Source organism: Sorex araneus, chromosome 11, assembly GCF_027595985.1.
Source record: "Sorex araneus isolate mSorAra2 chromosome 11, mSorAra2.pri, whole genome shotgun sequence".
In the NCBI taxonomy this organism is placed as follows: domain Eukaryota; kingdom Metazoa; phylum Chordata; class Mammalia; order Eulipotyphla; family Soricidae; genus Sorex; species Sorex araneus.
Genome location: NC_073312.1, coordinates 38,289,619 through 38,304,740, shown reverse-complemented (window position 1 = coordinate 38,304,740; position 15,122 = coordinate 38,289,619). Strand labels below are relative to the sequence as shown.

Genomic DNA, 15,122 nt, shown 5'->3' with positions numbered 1-15,122 from the left:
GGAGGCTTTTTCAGGATAAGGGGAATGAGACCCATCATTGTTACTGTATTTGGCATATCGAATATGCCACGGAGAGCTTGCCAGGCTCTGCCCTGTGAGCAGGATGCTCTTGGTACCTTGCCAGTTCCTCTGAGAGGGAGAACTAGGCTATAAGAGGCTTCCAGGAGTGTTGTTTTATAGTCTCTGGATCTTGGCCATTGATGGGATTACATGCGCCCGGGGACAGTTTGTGGGTGTGGCTGCCAAGCTGCTGGAAAATGAGGGGTCTGGGTGGAGGAGGCCCAGACCCTATCCAAGCAAGCTTGGAGATCTCAGTCCTGGGTCCTGCACACCTGGGTTCCTCTGCCGGTAAAATTCCTAATTCTTGGACCATGACTACCATTTTAATTTTCAAGGTACCAAAGGAAATGATCAAAGACTCTCAGGGACCCAAAGGACTTCAAGTAATCCTTAACTTGAAATAATAGACATGCCAAAGTGTCTAGAAAGAATTGCTCTGGATGTCTTAAAGAGATTTATTTGAATATCTTGGGGAGCCCTATTCATTATGGGCTGGCACATATCAAACATTCAATATACTGGGGTGTGGTTTTATTTTCTAAGTATATATCAGTTCTCCACCATTTGGTAATCAGGTTTTGCTTGTTTTGGGGAGCCACACTCAGCAGTGCTTGTTTTGTTAGTTTTGGTTTTGGTACCAAACTGAGTGGTGCTCAGAAACCACATGTGTTACTCATGTGGTGCTGGATTGAACCCAGGTCGCCCTCATGCAAAACATTCACTCCAGCCAGCAAAGCCATTTCTTTATTCTTAGAAATATTCTCCTTTCTTTGAGGGATAGTGGGGGGGTACACACTCAATGGTACTCAGGGGAGATTGAAAGAGAAAGTCTCAATTTACCCTTCCCAGTGCTGTGAGCAGTCCTATTTTCGGCTGCCCCATCCCACATTTTAGACTTTCTGAGAGTTCCTGGGCTCTTTCTGATAAGCAGGGAGTTAACAATTGTCTAACCCAAAATTCTAACCCAGAGCTTTGGCTCACAGGAAGACAAAGATATGGGCAATATCTGAGGCAAATGGTCAGAAAGACTAAAACCAGCTAGATCACTTTTTTTTTGGTGGGGGAAGGGGGTCATCACATCTGGAGATGCTTAGGGGTTACTCCTGGCTCTGCACTCAGTAATTACTCCTGGTGGTGTATGGGTGGATGATATGGAACACCAGAGATATCAAACCCAGGTGAGATATGTGCAAGGCAAACGCCCTACCCACTGTGCTATCACTCCGGCCCCCAGATGACACTTTAACTTCCTGTAGTCTCTGTAACTCAAACATCCAGTTTTCCTTAAAAAAAAAAAAAAACAAAACACCCCACAGAAGAGCCACAGTTAACTTAGTCATATACTAAGTTTCTCTCCGTGGGGGGCTCCTTTACCTTTCTCTTTGAGTTTCCAGTATATTTTTCTACTTTCCAATTCTCAGTCTGAGCATGTTTATTACTCAATATTTCCTTTTTTTTTTTTTTTTTTTTTTTTTTGCTTTTTGGGTCACATCCTGCAATGCACAGGGGTCATTCCTGGCTCATGCACTCAGGAATCACTCCTGGCGGTGGTCAGGGGACCATATGGGATGCTGGGATTAGAACCCGGGTTGGCCTCGTGCAAGGCAAACACCCTACCCGCTGTGCTATCACTCCAGCCCCCAATATTTCCATTCTTGAGTATTTTTAAGAACCTTGGAATTGCAAACAGCGACCAACCACTGCTGCTCCAGCATCATCTACATCAGGTCACTCATATTAGTGTTAAAGGGCTATGGAACTAGGGCTGGACACATACAAAGGCAGTGTTTTAACTCGTGCTATCTGTTCTGCTTTGAGTGCACTCCGGCTGATGCACTGGGGGCCATGTGATGCCAGGGATCAGATCCAGGACTCCCACGTGTGAAACGCAAAGTCCTAATGGCCTTGACCATTGCACAGGAGCAATTCCTGCCCCACCCCTGCTCTCATGCACACAGAGCCTGACTACCTCCTTTCTCATGATGGCCAGCCTGTGTGCTGAGCAAAGCAACCGGGAAACCCCCAACCTGGCCTGCCTGCAGAGGATGTGGGGAGCATTCAGTGTGCCCAGATGCAGAGTACAGGTTGGTGGGCAGCCCAGCTCCTCCAAAGGTTACAAGCCTGATGAGCACTGCCCACGTGCAGGAAGAGCCCCAAAGGGCTGTCCATGAAAGCAGGAATGCATGACAGGACAGTTGTGCTTCCGAGGGCAAGGGTGATCTTGGTGACAGCCACACCGCTCACGTGGTAAATGATACTGGACAAATAATTTCATGTGAACCTTGATTTCCTCATCTATAAAATGGGCACAGTCCAAGGAAGCAAACACACAGTGAAGGTTGGTCTATGTGGCAATCCATGCCAAACACTCAGCAAAGAGCCCCAAACACAATGGCCACACTCTATAGAGGCAGATGCAGCCAGGTTGACTTTATGACAATTCAAATGCTCCTGGGTTACAATTCCAAGTGTAACTCCCTAAAGCTGCATTTGAGGCTCACTCCCTTGTCCACCTTCCAGTTAGTTTATCTGTTAGGTTGCCCCACCCTGTGTTTAGTATTTCTGGGTCTGCTCTCCTGGAGACTCAGTTTATGGTTTGCAGTGGAACTCGTCTTCCTTCAAATATTTCCTCCAGGCAGTCTTCCTTGAGGCCGGTAACCCTTTGCCACCAAAATCACACACAACTCAGGGCTGGAGCAATAGCACAGCGAGTAGGACATTTGCCTTGCACGCAGCTGACCCGGTTCAATTCCCAGCATCCCATATGGTCCCCTGAGCACCATCAGGAGTAATTCCTGAGTACAGAGCCAAGAGTAACCCCTGTGCATCACCGGGTGTGACCCAAAAAGGAAAAAAGAAAAACAAACAACTCCATGAATCGAACGGTCTACACTCGCCCCATAGGGGTTCACGAATGGGAAAAGCCGGCACAGAGATACACACTTCTTTTACCCAGAACCCAGTGCTGAGCAGAGAGAAAGTGCTCTGAGAAGAGGCAAATGAATCAAAGATTTGAAGGAAGTGAAATATTTCTCCCGCCTGCAGTCTCCCCAGCATCTTTGTTGGGAGACAAAACCTATAAAAGGCAAAGGAGGGTGGGGTGGGGGGGCTGGCAATGGCTCTGCACACACACAGCCCGGTGCAGAGGAAGCCGTGCAGCAGAGGGCGAGGGGGGTTCACCCTCGCACACCGGCCTCTCGACCCCGCCTCCCCCCCTCTAAACCAGCAGTCCTCCAGTTTTACAAGGCGAAATGAAAAGAGACAGTCTCTCATGAGCACTGCTTTTATTTCTCTGTTATTTGGTTTTCTACTTTGGTACACACGAGCTGCGGCTGTATTTTACACAGAAGCCGACATACCTCATTATGGCACGCCCCATAAAACAGAGCACAAATAAATCACCGGGCGCGGTTCTGCTTCACCTGGTTGTTATTGCTGAAATCTCTATTTCTAAGAGCACGGAAGAGAATATTCTTTGATTCTACAGATGGACAAGGACAGGGGAAGCACTAACCCGCACTGCCAGGACGGGACGGGCCAGAGACAAAGTCTCTGATGCCTGGGGAGAGGCCACCCCCCAAAATGCCAGGATGGCTGGAGAAACCCTCCAGAACCAGGCCTCGTCTCTCAGGCTCCTGCTTGCTGGGTTCTACCAGACTCTGAACTATACAAGAAGGCCCCAAGGGGGCGTGACCCCAAAGCCAGTGGTGCCTACTCTCTGGCCTCAATCATTGCATAAGCGTTTTATCCTGGGGAGGGGGAGCCCTACCTCCCCTCTCCTAGGCAGGACCAACTGCCCCTCCCTGGCTAGTCCCCAGTGTCCCCGAACAACCCTGTGGCAAGACCCTGATAGGCCTTGCTCATCTCTAAAACGTCTTGCCCTCAAAGGCCTGGAGATTGAAGGCGGTATCCAGAAACTTCTTCAGAGACACCAGATGTGTGTTCCGGTTTCCGGTGGCTGGGGCAGCCGCTGGGTCACGGCCGACATACCTGGGGAGAGACGCGAGGTAAGAGATGGACAGGGCCGACTTTCTCCCCTGTCCTCAAGGCGCACCAAGCTTAAGCTTTCTCGTGCTCCTGGGGTTGGGAGGAAGGATGAAAGGGGCCCGGAGTCTCCGCAGCCAGCCCACCATGCCAGGGAGGGCCCTGGGCTCAGTTGTGGGACAAGAGTGAAGGTGCCCTGCCCACACCCCCCTGCACTGTACCATATGGGGCGCGCCCGGCTCAGGATGGTCATGAAGCGCGGGCTGATGTAGTCGTAGTAGCCCATGTTCTTGTGCTCCTCCTGGCACCACACCAGCTCCGCGCTCGAGTACTTCTCCGCCTCTTGTTTAATCAGGTCGAAGGGGAACGGGGAGATCTGCAGCAGGGAGGAAGAAAGGGGTGCACTGCAGGGGTGCCCGTGGCCAGGCCCCCTGCCAGCCCTGCCTGCCCAGGGCTTGAGTTAGGTGGTGTGGGAGGGGTTTGACCTCATCCATCACTCGACATGACGCGGGGCTCAGGCGTACCTGCTCCAGGCGCGTGATGGCCACCCGGTCCTCCAGGCCCTGGCTGCTCCGCTCCTTCACCAGGTCGTAGTAGACCTTGCCCGTGCAGAAGATGAGCCGCCGCACCTGGCCTGGGGCCTGCGCCGCAGCCCCATCCTCCGGAATCACCCGCCGGAAGCTGGTCCCTGGGGGAAGGCAGGGCAGGGCCCTCAGCTCCCGGAGGGGAGCAAATGTGTGGGGAACCAGGCAGGCACCCTGGCACCCCCACGGTCTGCCTCATACTATGTCACAGGCATAAGCCTGAGGTTATGCCCAACCCACGGAGCAGGAGAGAGAGCACAGCCCGCGCTGGAGCTGGGAGAAGGGGAGAGGCCCGAGGGCACAGCCCTGAGAGTACTGGCCACGGCGGGAGGGGACGAAGGTGGAGATGCCACACCCCTAACGGTCTGTCTGGACCCACCTCTATCCCCTCCGCCCATCTCCTGCCAAAAGGTGCAGTTACCTAGATCACGGCTTCTTCAGCTTTCTCACTCGCACCTCTTTGTCACGAAGAAATGCAGCCCCCACCCCCCACCCCCCACCCCCAGGCAAGCCTGGCTGCAAGAGGTGCCTCCAATTCAATCTGTGGCTGGGGCTGAGTTGATGTTTGGTCACTGCACATTCAGAAACCTTTTTTTTTTTTAATGACAACCCCATTCAGTCAGGTGACCTCCTGTGGTTTCAGAAGCTGGGAGGGCCCCTTCTTCCTGGAGCCTCCCTTAGGCTGCAGCCAACTCCCCATTTCCGAGTCCTGTTATTCCTTTCTGAGCCGGTGCCAGGCCAAGCACACTGCCAGAACCTCCCTGCTAAGCTGTCATGTCCCACCTGGGCCAGGACACTCAAATGCAGCATCACAGCTGCTGACCCAACCGTAGCCAAGCACCAGGCAACTGGTCTCCCTGATCTCCTCTGGCTGACATCTGTCACCCCACTGCCAGGCCCTTCAGAGATACTCTTGGCCCATTTCCAGGTAACTGAGACTGAGAGCTCGTAGGGTGGGGGAGCGGGGAGAGGGACACTAGGCCCCCAGGACCAATAATGTCTGTCTGGTTCACAGGAGAAAGGAATAAATTGGACCAATGCGACCCATGCCTGTCTGAGGGCCAGACTGAGTCATCCCAGCCTCCTGCCCCCCAGCTCTCCTGGCACAGACGGGTGGCCCCGGCCAGGTGGCTGGGAAGTTCCAGTGCATCCTTGGCCCTGGCACTCAGCCCAGGAGACCTGGGCAGGCCAGCTGGCAGCCTGCCAACCCTCCTAACCTGGTCCCCATTGGGGCGTGTTGGGAGCTGCCACAGGGCTGACGGAACTACTGAGAGTGGGGAGGATGGCAGCGCCCCAGGAGCAGAGGTGATGCCACGGGCCCCTGGGAACCCATCAGCCACACCCCAGCCCCCAGAACAAGCCCGGCACGTACCAGACACCATTTGGTCAAAGCTGGACTTGGCATCTGGGTGTCTCAGCAGAGATTTGGGTGTGAAGACAATCAGCTGCAAGGGAAACACAGGCCCAGCTGCTAGCTGCCCCCGCCGGCCGGCGCCCCCTGCGTTCCATGGTCGAGCAGAGTGGGCATGCTCAGTCCTCATCCCCCCCATGCTCTGTGGCCATCCGAGGAGGGCAGGCACTCACTGGCTTGCGGAAGGGCAGCAGGATTTGCCGGCGCAGGACATGGAAGTAGCTGGCTGGTGTGGAGCAGTTGACGACGATCCAGTTACAGTCGTAGAGCTGGCTTACCTCAAAGTCCTGAGTGAAGGCCTGTGGGGGGTAGGGGGTGGTTGGGGCGTGACCTTCCGAAAGCACCCACACCTTGACCGGATGCATCTAGGTCCCAGGCCTGACCCGTGGGCAGCACTCACCGGATACGCATCCGAGTCATCGTTGCTCATCTGCAGGAACCTCTCGGGCCGTGCGGAGGAGTGTTCCGGGCCCTGGAAGCAAAGCCCGGGCATGTGGAAGGGGGATAATGACACAGGACCTTGCTGGCCTGGCTGGGACCCAGGACTCAGGGGACAGCTTGGATGGTTTCTCAGGATCCACAGAGAAGAATCAGAAAACTAAGACTAGACTGGGCAGGGCATTCTCAGCGCACAGGACCAGCATATGTCACGGGGCAGGAAGGCCCATGGACCTGCTTCCTCTCTCTCCAGGCCCTGCCACACCATTCCCTGACCAAACAAGGGATGGAGGCAGTTTCCCCACCCACAGAGATCAAGAAACAGCCCCGGGGGCCAGGGATATGGCCCAACGGGCCACCTCAAGCTTTGCATGCTAGAGGACTGGGCTCAACCTCCAGCACTGCACGGTCCCCTGAGCACCAATCAGAGTGACCACCCCTCGCACAGCACCGCCCCCCCTCCCCCGCCCATGCCCGACCCAGCACAGGATCTGGAGCAGAGCCATAACACTACTGGGTGCAGTCCAAAACCAAACAGAAAACAGAATCCGAAACCACCCAAGGTCACCCAGACAGAAACGGTCAGCTCAGAGCTGGGCATGTCTCCGCCTCCCATCCTGGCCACGTGCCTGAGAGCAGCCAGAAAGCCCTACGCTGGCTGCCTAATTGGGTGACCTTCCTCACAACCCTTCTGCCCCCACCACCCACAGGTGCAGCTCAGGCCAGCCCCCTCACCGGCTCAAACCACCCCAAGAGCAAGCAGCGAGTGACCTTGGTCCCTTGCACTCTCCGGCATGTGAAATGCCGCAGACAGGCCGGGTCCCTGGAATCCATAAGGACCAAGAGCGCTCATGGCAGTGGGATGGTGGCGAGTCTCGGACTCCCCGGCAAGACCCAGCTGAGCTCAGCCACCTCCCTACAGCCAGACCGGCCTCCAGCAGCCCCCACTTCCGCCTGCCGGCTGGCCTCTCCCTCCCCCTTGTGGCGACACAGTCTGGGCGCCCCAAGGGGGACCGAAGGAGACGCAGTACAGGGCACAGCACAGCTCTGAGCTGTGTGACCTCAGGCAAACTGCCACAGCTCTCTGACCCCATGCCCTCACGCGGACAGTGGGAGGAGGAGCGGCTCTGTGAGGCGGTCCTGGGGATGGGAGAGCTGCTTCCCCCAGGGAGGCCTGAGACAGAGCCTGGTGCCAAGCAAGCTCCCAGACGGGTGAGTAAGCGCAGGACCCTCCTGGCTGTCCTCACTGGGACAATGCCGGTGCCAGCAGGCTGCCCACACTGCCCACCCTGCCCCAGCCCCCAGCACGGGCCTCACCATGCCCTCCATGCCGTGGGGCAGCAGCAGCACGATGCCGTTGTGCCGCACCCACTTGGCCTGGCCGGTGCTGATGAACTGGTCGATGATGCACTGGGCCGTGTTGTGGAAGTCGCCAAACTGGGCCTCCCAGAGCACGAGTGCATTGGGGCTGGCCATGGCGTAGCCCAGCTCAAAGCCTGCAGAGGAGAGGACACGGAGGCAGAGCCGGATGCACCCTCCTGCCAGCCAGGAGCAATCTGAGGACTCCTCACTCGTCCTCCTCCTCCCACACCGCCCTGACCTCGAGTCTGAGCAACCAGTGCCGTGAGCCCCGGGGCAGGAAGCAGAGGCTGGGCAAAGGCCCCTCCCGGAATCCTTCAGAGAAGGGGCAGGAAGAACTTGGAAGAACTTTTCTGTTTGGGGACTGCAGAAAGTGGAGAAGGATGTGGGGCGAGGCCCTGGGACCAGAGCGGAGGAGACGACCTCAGGTCAGGGTGGCTGGGTACAGTGTAGAAGAGGCACTCAGGAGTCAGGAACTTGGCAGGTATCGGCCAGAAACAGGTCAGTCCGTGGGTCCAGCCCCAGGCCTAGTCTGGGCCTCCTGATTCTGGGGGCCTCTAGGCCCTGAGGGCGCTCCCAGGCCCAGGGGACACCACCCAGGGTTTTGGGGGCTGGAGGCAGCGCAGGGACGCACCCAGGACTCCGTACTCCGAGAGGGAGCTATTGCACACGGTGTAGGGCGCCTGGTCTGGCCACAGGTGGTTCATGGGGACACAGGTCCTCCGGTCAACTTCCTGGTCGTGGAGAACGTGGTGCCGGTGGCTGCAGGGGAGAGGCAGCAGGTCCTGAGCAGAACCCTGGTGGGAGTCCCGTAGGGTGGGACCCGAGGAGCCCAGAAAGCCAGCCCCATGGGGGGACTCCCCTCAACCTCGGGGCCTCACGGTTGCACTGTGGCCTGAGCACAGATGTGATGGTCTCCGCTTCTCACCCGCAGAATGGACCCTTGAAGGCCTCCACAAGGATGGAGACTGAACCTCCCCCAAAGGTCACTCCTCACTCCCGGGTCATCCCTGCTGGTTCTGCAGGGGCCCTGCACGAACAGAGGCCTAAGCAGGGCGGGGTGGGGGGGCGGAACACATGGGCCCGAGGGGCACAGAGCAGCTGTGTCACAGCAAAGAGACGTGAGAATGACGCCAAAGCACAGTCCACCGCTCCTCACAAGGGCAGTGACCCCATCCGATCCCAAACACTTAGGCATCAGACAACGTGTCCTGGGCACAACTGGCACAAGCCCTGCATCCAGTCCCCAACATGCAGCAGCGAAATGGGGGAGTGGCTGGGGGCAGTTCCACACACAGGACCTGGACACTCGTGGCCACGAGGCCCAAGTCCACCAGCCTCTCCAGCCATGCGATCAGCTCTACATGAACCCCTGGGGGTCAGCGTGGGAGCCCCGTGGCTCCTGCCAGCCTGGCTCATGAACAGGCCCTGGGAATGTTGAGGGGTGACCAAAGAGCCAGGTAAGGGCCTGTCCAGGCTCCCCAGAGTGGTCAGGGAAGAGGAGTGAGGGCCAGCTGGCCCCACCTGTAGCTCTGAGCTGACCCCGGGTGGCACCACCTGCCCTCACCTGAACGTGCCCCTCTCCACATCCTGCCCGCTGAGCCGCACGTGGATGCCCTCCTTGAGCAGGGAGCCGAAGGCCATGTACTCAGCCAGGGCCCAGTCCACCATCCGGTTCTTGGTCATGTCCGCACGGCCCCGCAGGATGCGGGAGAGGCCTGTCGGGGGAAAGGACCAGCCTGCTCGGGGCCGCTAAGGTACAGCGCGACTCTCCCCCGGCCCAGGGTGTCCTCCAGCTACCTCAGCCCCAGCAATCCGGGCCGGCCTGACCACCCCAAGGTCACTCTTCTGTGCGGCAAGGAGGCGGCACAGAGAGCTGGGCCATTTCTCACAGCCCCACAGGGAGAGTCACCATCACAGCACTCAGAGTGCTGGCATGTAGCCGGCCTCTCGCAGACCCACACTGCAGATTCAGAGCAGAGACCGCAGGACACCTGGGCCTCTGCAGACACTGGAGAGGACCCCCCTGGACTCCCACAGGCTGGTCTGAGGGTGCGACTTGCAGCGACCCCGCTCCTGTTACCAGGGCCTTCCCGCAGGTCACCCGAGCAGAGAGTCCGGAGGCCACAGCCGACAGCTGCAGCCACCACAGCCCGGCAGCCCAGCACTGCCGGCCTCCACACACAGCCCAGGCCCAAGTGACTGTCCCCCCACCCCCACAGGAAGTTCCTGCTTCTCGACCCTGGCAAAGGCCCTGGGGAAACCGAAGGGACGTGGTGCAGACCTGGCTGCCGGCACCCCTGGGCACGGCATGGTTCTGCAGGTGCCAAGAGGTGCTGCCATCCTGAGCATCCCACCTGCAGCTGAGCCACCACATGAGCAGGTGGGGACACCGGTGCATCTCTCAGGGTTGCACTCACCTGTGTGGATCTTAAAGTCCTCCAGGGGCACGGAGCTGGCCACGGTGCCGATGTGCGTGAGCATGTCCTCGGGGATGCCCGTGGAGGGGCACGTCATGCTCTTGGGCTCCCCATCCACGTTGAAGAAGCCTGAGGGGACGGGGACTGTGTACTCCGGGCGGTGTGGGGTCTGAGAGCCCCAGTGAACCGGCACCTGGGCCTCAGGACAACCCCCCTCTCTCCGCTGCCCCCAGCAGGCACCCTCCACACAACCAGGTGAAGATTCAGGGGGAGCAGTTCCACCTCTGGCTCAAACCACGGCCTCCCAGTGGTGGGGTCACAGTCATCGGCCCCATCCCCCCAAGAGGCTCCCAACACCCTGCTTCAGGGTTTGCCCTTCATGAGCCCCGGCCTCACTCAGCTCTCTTTTTACAGAGCAGTGCAGTGGACACAGGTGCCGGGAAGGCCACGCTCTGTTCCTTGGCTCCCCTTGACCCACCTCCACTTCCCAGCTGCAAGGGTGCATCCCATGCAGCTTCTGAGCTGGGGACTAGCCTGCCCTGCCCCACCCCGCCGGCTCACCGGGCCACGGCGAGTCAAGCCAGTGCTTGATATGCAGGATCTTCTTGTCCTTGGACCTGCCATAGGCCTCCTCACAGATCCGGTCATATTTAGCGATTTCTTCCTGAAACAAGAAGCGGGGGTAGGTGGGGCTTGGGGCAGCCAAAGGCCCACGCCCAAGTCTAGAACTCTCCATCAGGCTGGCCTGTAGCACCCTGTAGCCAGAGGCTGAGGTCTGAGCTCAAGTGGATCCTAGGCAGGTATTCCAAGGCCTGGAAGTGTGGGTTGGGGGAGAGTGTTTGCTGTATGCTCAAGCGGGAGCTTGGGGCAGACCCACGGAAAAGTCATCGTCAATGTTCCCCTGAAGACGGTCCTTACACATCCGTAAAGGACCTCAAGGACAAAGGTGGTTAAGGGCCACCTCCTGCAGGGAGCCTTCCTGGACTCTTGTTTGCTCGCATGGCAGCATCTGTTCATCTCAGAGTGCAAATGTGCCTCTGCCCCCCTTAAGACAGGGTTCTTGGGCGTTAAAGATGGGGCTCTTAGGGGACCTGGACACCACTGGCGGCTACTTTCAGTTACCAGCACCCAGCATGACACCGGCCACCACCGCAGGGTCCCAGGTGCACCCAGGCTCCGTCCCCTGCCCAGCCACCTCAAACTCCTGCAGGGTGACGGTGCCCTCGGCGATGAGCTTGTCCGCGTACTTCTTCAGCACAGGCACCTGCTTGTGGATCTGCTTATACATGAGCGGCTGCGTGAACATGGGCTCGTCCATCTCATTGTGGCCGCGTCGGCGGTAACAGACCTGCAGGGATTCCGGCGTCGGTAGTTGGGGGACAGGATCACCCTCTGACCCCACCCCCCCCAGCAGTGCGGCTGGCACCAGCAACTCACAACTGGGGCACGCCTGGCAGCCCCCCACAACCACCGACCCCTGAATACAACCCCCAGCCTGGGTGTAGATTGATCTTCCAGGGCTCCGCACCCTCGATACAAAAATCTTCCAGCCCTTGAGGTCCCCCTCCCCCGTGGCACAGAGGAACAGGCCATACAACCCCACCCCGGCCCCCAGACCCACCAGGTCAACCACAACGTCTTTGTTGAAGGTGTTCCTCCACTCGGCCGCCACGCTGCACACGTACATCACGGCCTCGGGGTCATCTGCGTTCACGTGGAAGATGGGCGCGTTCACCACACGGGCCACGTCGGTGGGGTAGGGCGAGGAGCGGGCCATGCGGGGGTCCGTGGTGAAGCCGATCTGCAAAAGCAGGAGGCAGCGGCAGGCTCCCGTTTAGGAGCGCCTGAGAGGGGCGCCTGTCTGGGCAGGCAGAGGGCCAAAGGGACTTGGGCGGGGCATCGGTGGTCCTTCAGGGGTGTTCGAGAGTGTCAAAGCCGCCCACACCGAATGGGAAGGGGGAGCAGGGAAGGGCCCCCAAATCGGACTTGGCAGCTGCGCACCAGGGACAGCAGCACCATCCTGAGATGGGGGTCTGCTCCTCGTCTGCCCGCTTTCCGTGGGTGGGGACAGTGGGTAGGTGTTTGCCTTGCATGCAGCTAACCCAGGTTTGACCCTCGGCACCCCATAAGGTCCCTGAGAGCTGCCAAGAGTGATCCCTGAGCACTGAGCCAGGAATAAGCCCTGAGTATTGCTGGGTGTGGCCCTGCCCCCACTTTTTTTTTTTTTTGCTTTTTGGGTCACACCCGGGGATACACAGGGGTCACTCCTGGCTCATGCACTCAGGAATCACTCCTGGCAGTGCTTGGGGGACCATATGGGATGCTGGGATTCGAACCCGGGTTGGCCGCGTGCAAGGCAAATGCCCTACAGGCTGTGCTATCGCTCCAGCCACCCCCTGCCCCCACCTTTACAAAATAAACACAAAAAAACAAAATTCCCCTTTGGTGAGTGGTGAAAAGAGGATGTGCCCGGGTAGTGCCCATCTCTCAGAACACCAACTGCATGGTCCTGTGGAAGAGGCTCTTTTTTTTTTTCTTTTTACTTTTTGGATCATATCTGGCGATGCTCAGGGGTTACTCCTGGCTCTGTACCCAGGAATTACTCCTGGCTCTGCACCCAGGAATTACTCCTGGCGGTGGGTGCTGGGTGAGGCGAGGGGGGCAGGGAACATATGGGATGCCGGGGATCGAACCCGGGTCAGACACGTGCAAGGCAAATGCCCTTCCCCGCTGTACTATCACTCCATCCCCTGGGGAGGAGGCTTGAGTTCTGCCATCTTGGTTCAGGAAACGGAAATTGGGGGATGGCGGGTGTCCTGCCCAAGGTCACCGCCAGGAGGCCCCAAAGCAGTGGGGTTAGTAGCAGGACCGGCTCCTCACAGTCCTGATACTGCCTGGACACACAGCGGGGGCAGCCGGGCCCTCACCTGGTTGTTGACGACGACGTGCACGGTGCCATTGGTGGTGTACGAGGGCAGGTCACTCAGATGGAAGGTCTCGTAGACCACACCCTGGCCGGCAAAGGCGGCATCCCCGTGGACCAAGATGGACATGACCTGCGGGGCAGAATGTGAGCCAAGAGGAGAGCCGGTGGCCCCCAGGCCTGAGAGGCAGCCCTGCCCCCTGCAGGGAGAGCCGGGGCCTGGCCCCAGAGCCCAATACCCAGACCCCAGGCCTCCAAATCGACATTGTCCCTTGGCTCCAGAGTAGTCACCTTCTTGCCCTGGGCATCCCCACGGTAGAACTGCTCAGCCTTTGTCTTCCCCTGAACCACTGGGTCCACGGCTTCCAGGTGCGAGGGGTTGGCCACAAGCGACAGCGTGATGTTCCTGTTGGTGACACGGTTGATCCTCTCGTGGTACATGCCGAGGTGGTACTTGACATCTCCAGAGCCCTGGAAGTGGAGGGGGCCTGTGAGAAGACCCCCCCACCCCGCTCCCATTCCCTTCTCACACAGACAGACAGACGAGGGCCCGGGGGATGACTCAAAGGGTCGGAGCACACGCTTTATATGTGGGAGCTTCAAGTTCAAGTCCCAGCACCCCCAGGAGTGACCCCAGAGCACCAGGCCAGAGCTGCCACAGAGCACCATTGAGTGTATCCTCCTCCCCCAGCCCACTGCGGGGCCTGGACCCTCCCGGGGTCCTTCTCCCAGGAAAGGTCAGGCCGTCCCAAGACACTCCCTTCTCCTCTTTCCCCACCTTGCCCTCCAGGCCTTGGCAGAGAGGCTAATGCCCAGAGGCCCGGCTCTCTCAGCCACCCTCCTCTCAGCATCAGTGGCCGGCACAGAGGCAAGCAGTAAGGGCTGCAGGGACTATGACAGCAGAGACGGGGGAGGGGTCCTAGGGATTCCTACCTGAGTCCCTCTTCAAAGTGACAACCACACACACACACACAACAGGCAAAGCCACAGCGCAGAGGGAAACAGGACACTTGACCGCCTCGGGGTGGGGAAAGCCTTCCTGAACACTGGAGAAACCTCAGAAGCCAAGCACGGCAAGACGGCTGGAATCTAATCAACTTGTCACGGGAGAAGCAAATCCAGACGCAGCGTCAACAGGCAGAAACATCAAGCCTGGAACAATATTTCTAAGACAAATGCCGAGAGAGCACTAATCCCGTTTATACCTGCGAGCGCCACTAAGCCCCAGAGGAAAATGAGCAAAAGCCACGAGGAGGAATTTGACAGCAAGAGAAATAAGATGGGGCTAGTGACATGTGGCAAGATCACCCCACTGCGCCTGAAGCCAGAAGGTGAAATATGGCCATGCTCTGCAAGAGGGGCAGGAAGAGCGGGCAGCGAGGCAGGACAGGACCGGCACAGCCCACTGGGGTCTCAGGGGCCTGCAAGCTCGTTGCAGGGTGATGCAGCTCTCACTCACGCCATCAGACGCCCCCAGACACTCACTCTGGCCAGGAGCATCCACCCAAAGGGACAGTGCATGCCACAGGCAGCTCGGACAACACGTTCAAGATACACAGCAGAGTCATGGAGCAGGGCTGCCCTGGCCAAACAGGCATGTTCCAACTGATGTGGAACTTGGGCCAGAGCGATAGTACAGCAGGTATGCTGCACGCATACAGTGATAGTATGCGGCCGACCCGAGTTCAATTCCCTAGCATCCCATATGGTCCCCTAAGCACCCCCAGGAGTAATTCCTGAGTGCAGAGTCAGGAGTAACCCCTGAGGATCACTGGGTGTGACACAAAAAGGAAAAAAAAATCCATGTGGAACTTTGCAGAAGTATATATACACCTTCCCACAAACAAAATTGCCCACATTAACATCACAGAAGAGCCAGAAAGGGAGTCATACCAGAGGAAATTTATTTCCTTTAAGGTGGCTTATTAAAAATTTTAAAACTT

The 15,122-nt window shown here is 58.1% G+C and overlaps 1 protein-coding gene across 3 annotated transcripts in view; it reads right to left on the bottom strand.

Annotated features, from left to right (window-relative positions):
* Window positions 1–3,327: 3,327 nt before the first annotated feature.
* Window positions 3,328–15,122, bottom strand: part of OGDHL (oxoglutarate dehydrogenase L) — a 29,533-nt gene continuing 17,738 nt past the window's right edge. For all 3 annotated transcript variants that reach the window (XM_055119436.1, XM_004607390.2, XM_055119435.1), the window contains 15 exons: window positions 13,471–13,650; window positions 13,184–13,312; window positions 11,878–12,057; window positions 11,452–11,604; window positions 10,818–10,920; window positions 10,257–10,385; window positions 9,404–9,554; window positions 8,471–8,598; window positions 7,795–7,973; window positions 6,440–6,511; window positions 6,213–6,338; window positions 6,001–6,073; window positions 4,569–4,732; window positions 4,266–4,420; window positions 3,328–4,050 (listed from right to left, as the gene is read on the bottom strand). In XM_055119436.1, coding sequence (XP_054975411.1) covers window positions 3,927–4,050; window positions 4,266–4,420; window positions 4,569–4,732; window positions 6,001–6,073; window positions 6,213–6,338; window positions 6,440–6,511; window positions 7,795–7,973; window positions 8,471–8,598; window positions 9,404–9,554; window positions 10,257–10,385; window positions 10,818–10,920; window positions 11,452–11,604; window positions 11,878–12,057; window positions 13,184–13,312; window positions 13,471–13,650 — 2,046 coding nt within the window. In that variant the 3' untranslated portion in view covers window positions 3,328–3,926. The remainder of the gene's footprint in view (window positions 4,051–4,265; window positions 4,421–4,568; window positions 4,733–6,000; window positions 6,074–6,212; window positions 6,339–6,439; window positions 6,512–7,794; window positions 7,974–8,470; window positions 8,599–9,403; window positions 9,555–10,256; window positions 10,386–10,817; window positions 10,921–11,451; window positions 11,605–11,877; window positions 12,058–13,183; window positions 13,313–13,470; window positions 13,651–15,122) is intronic.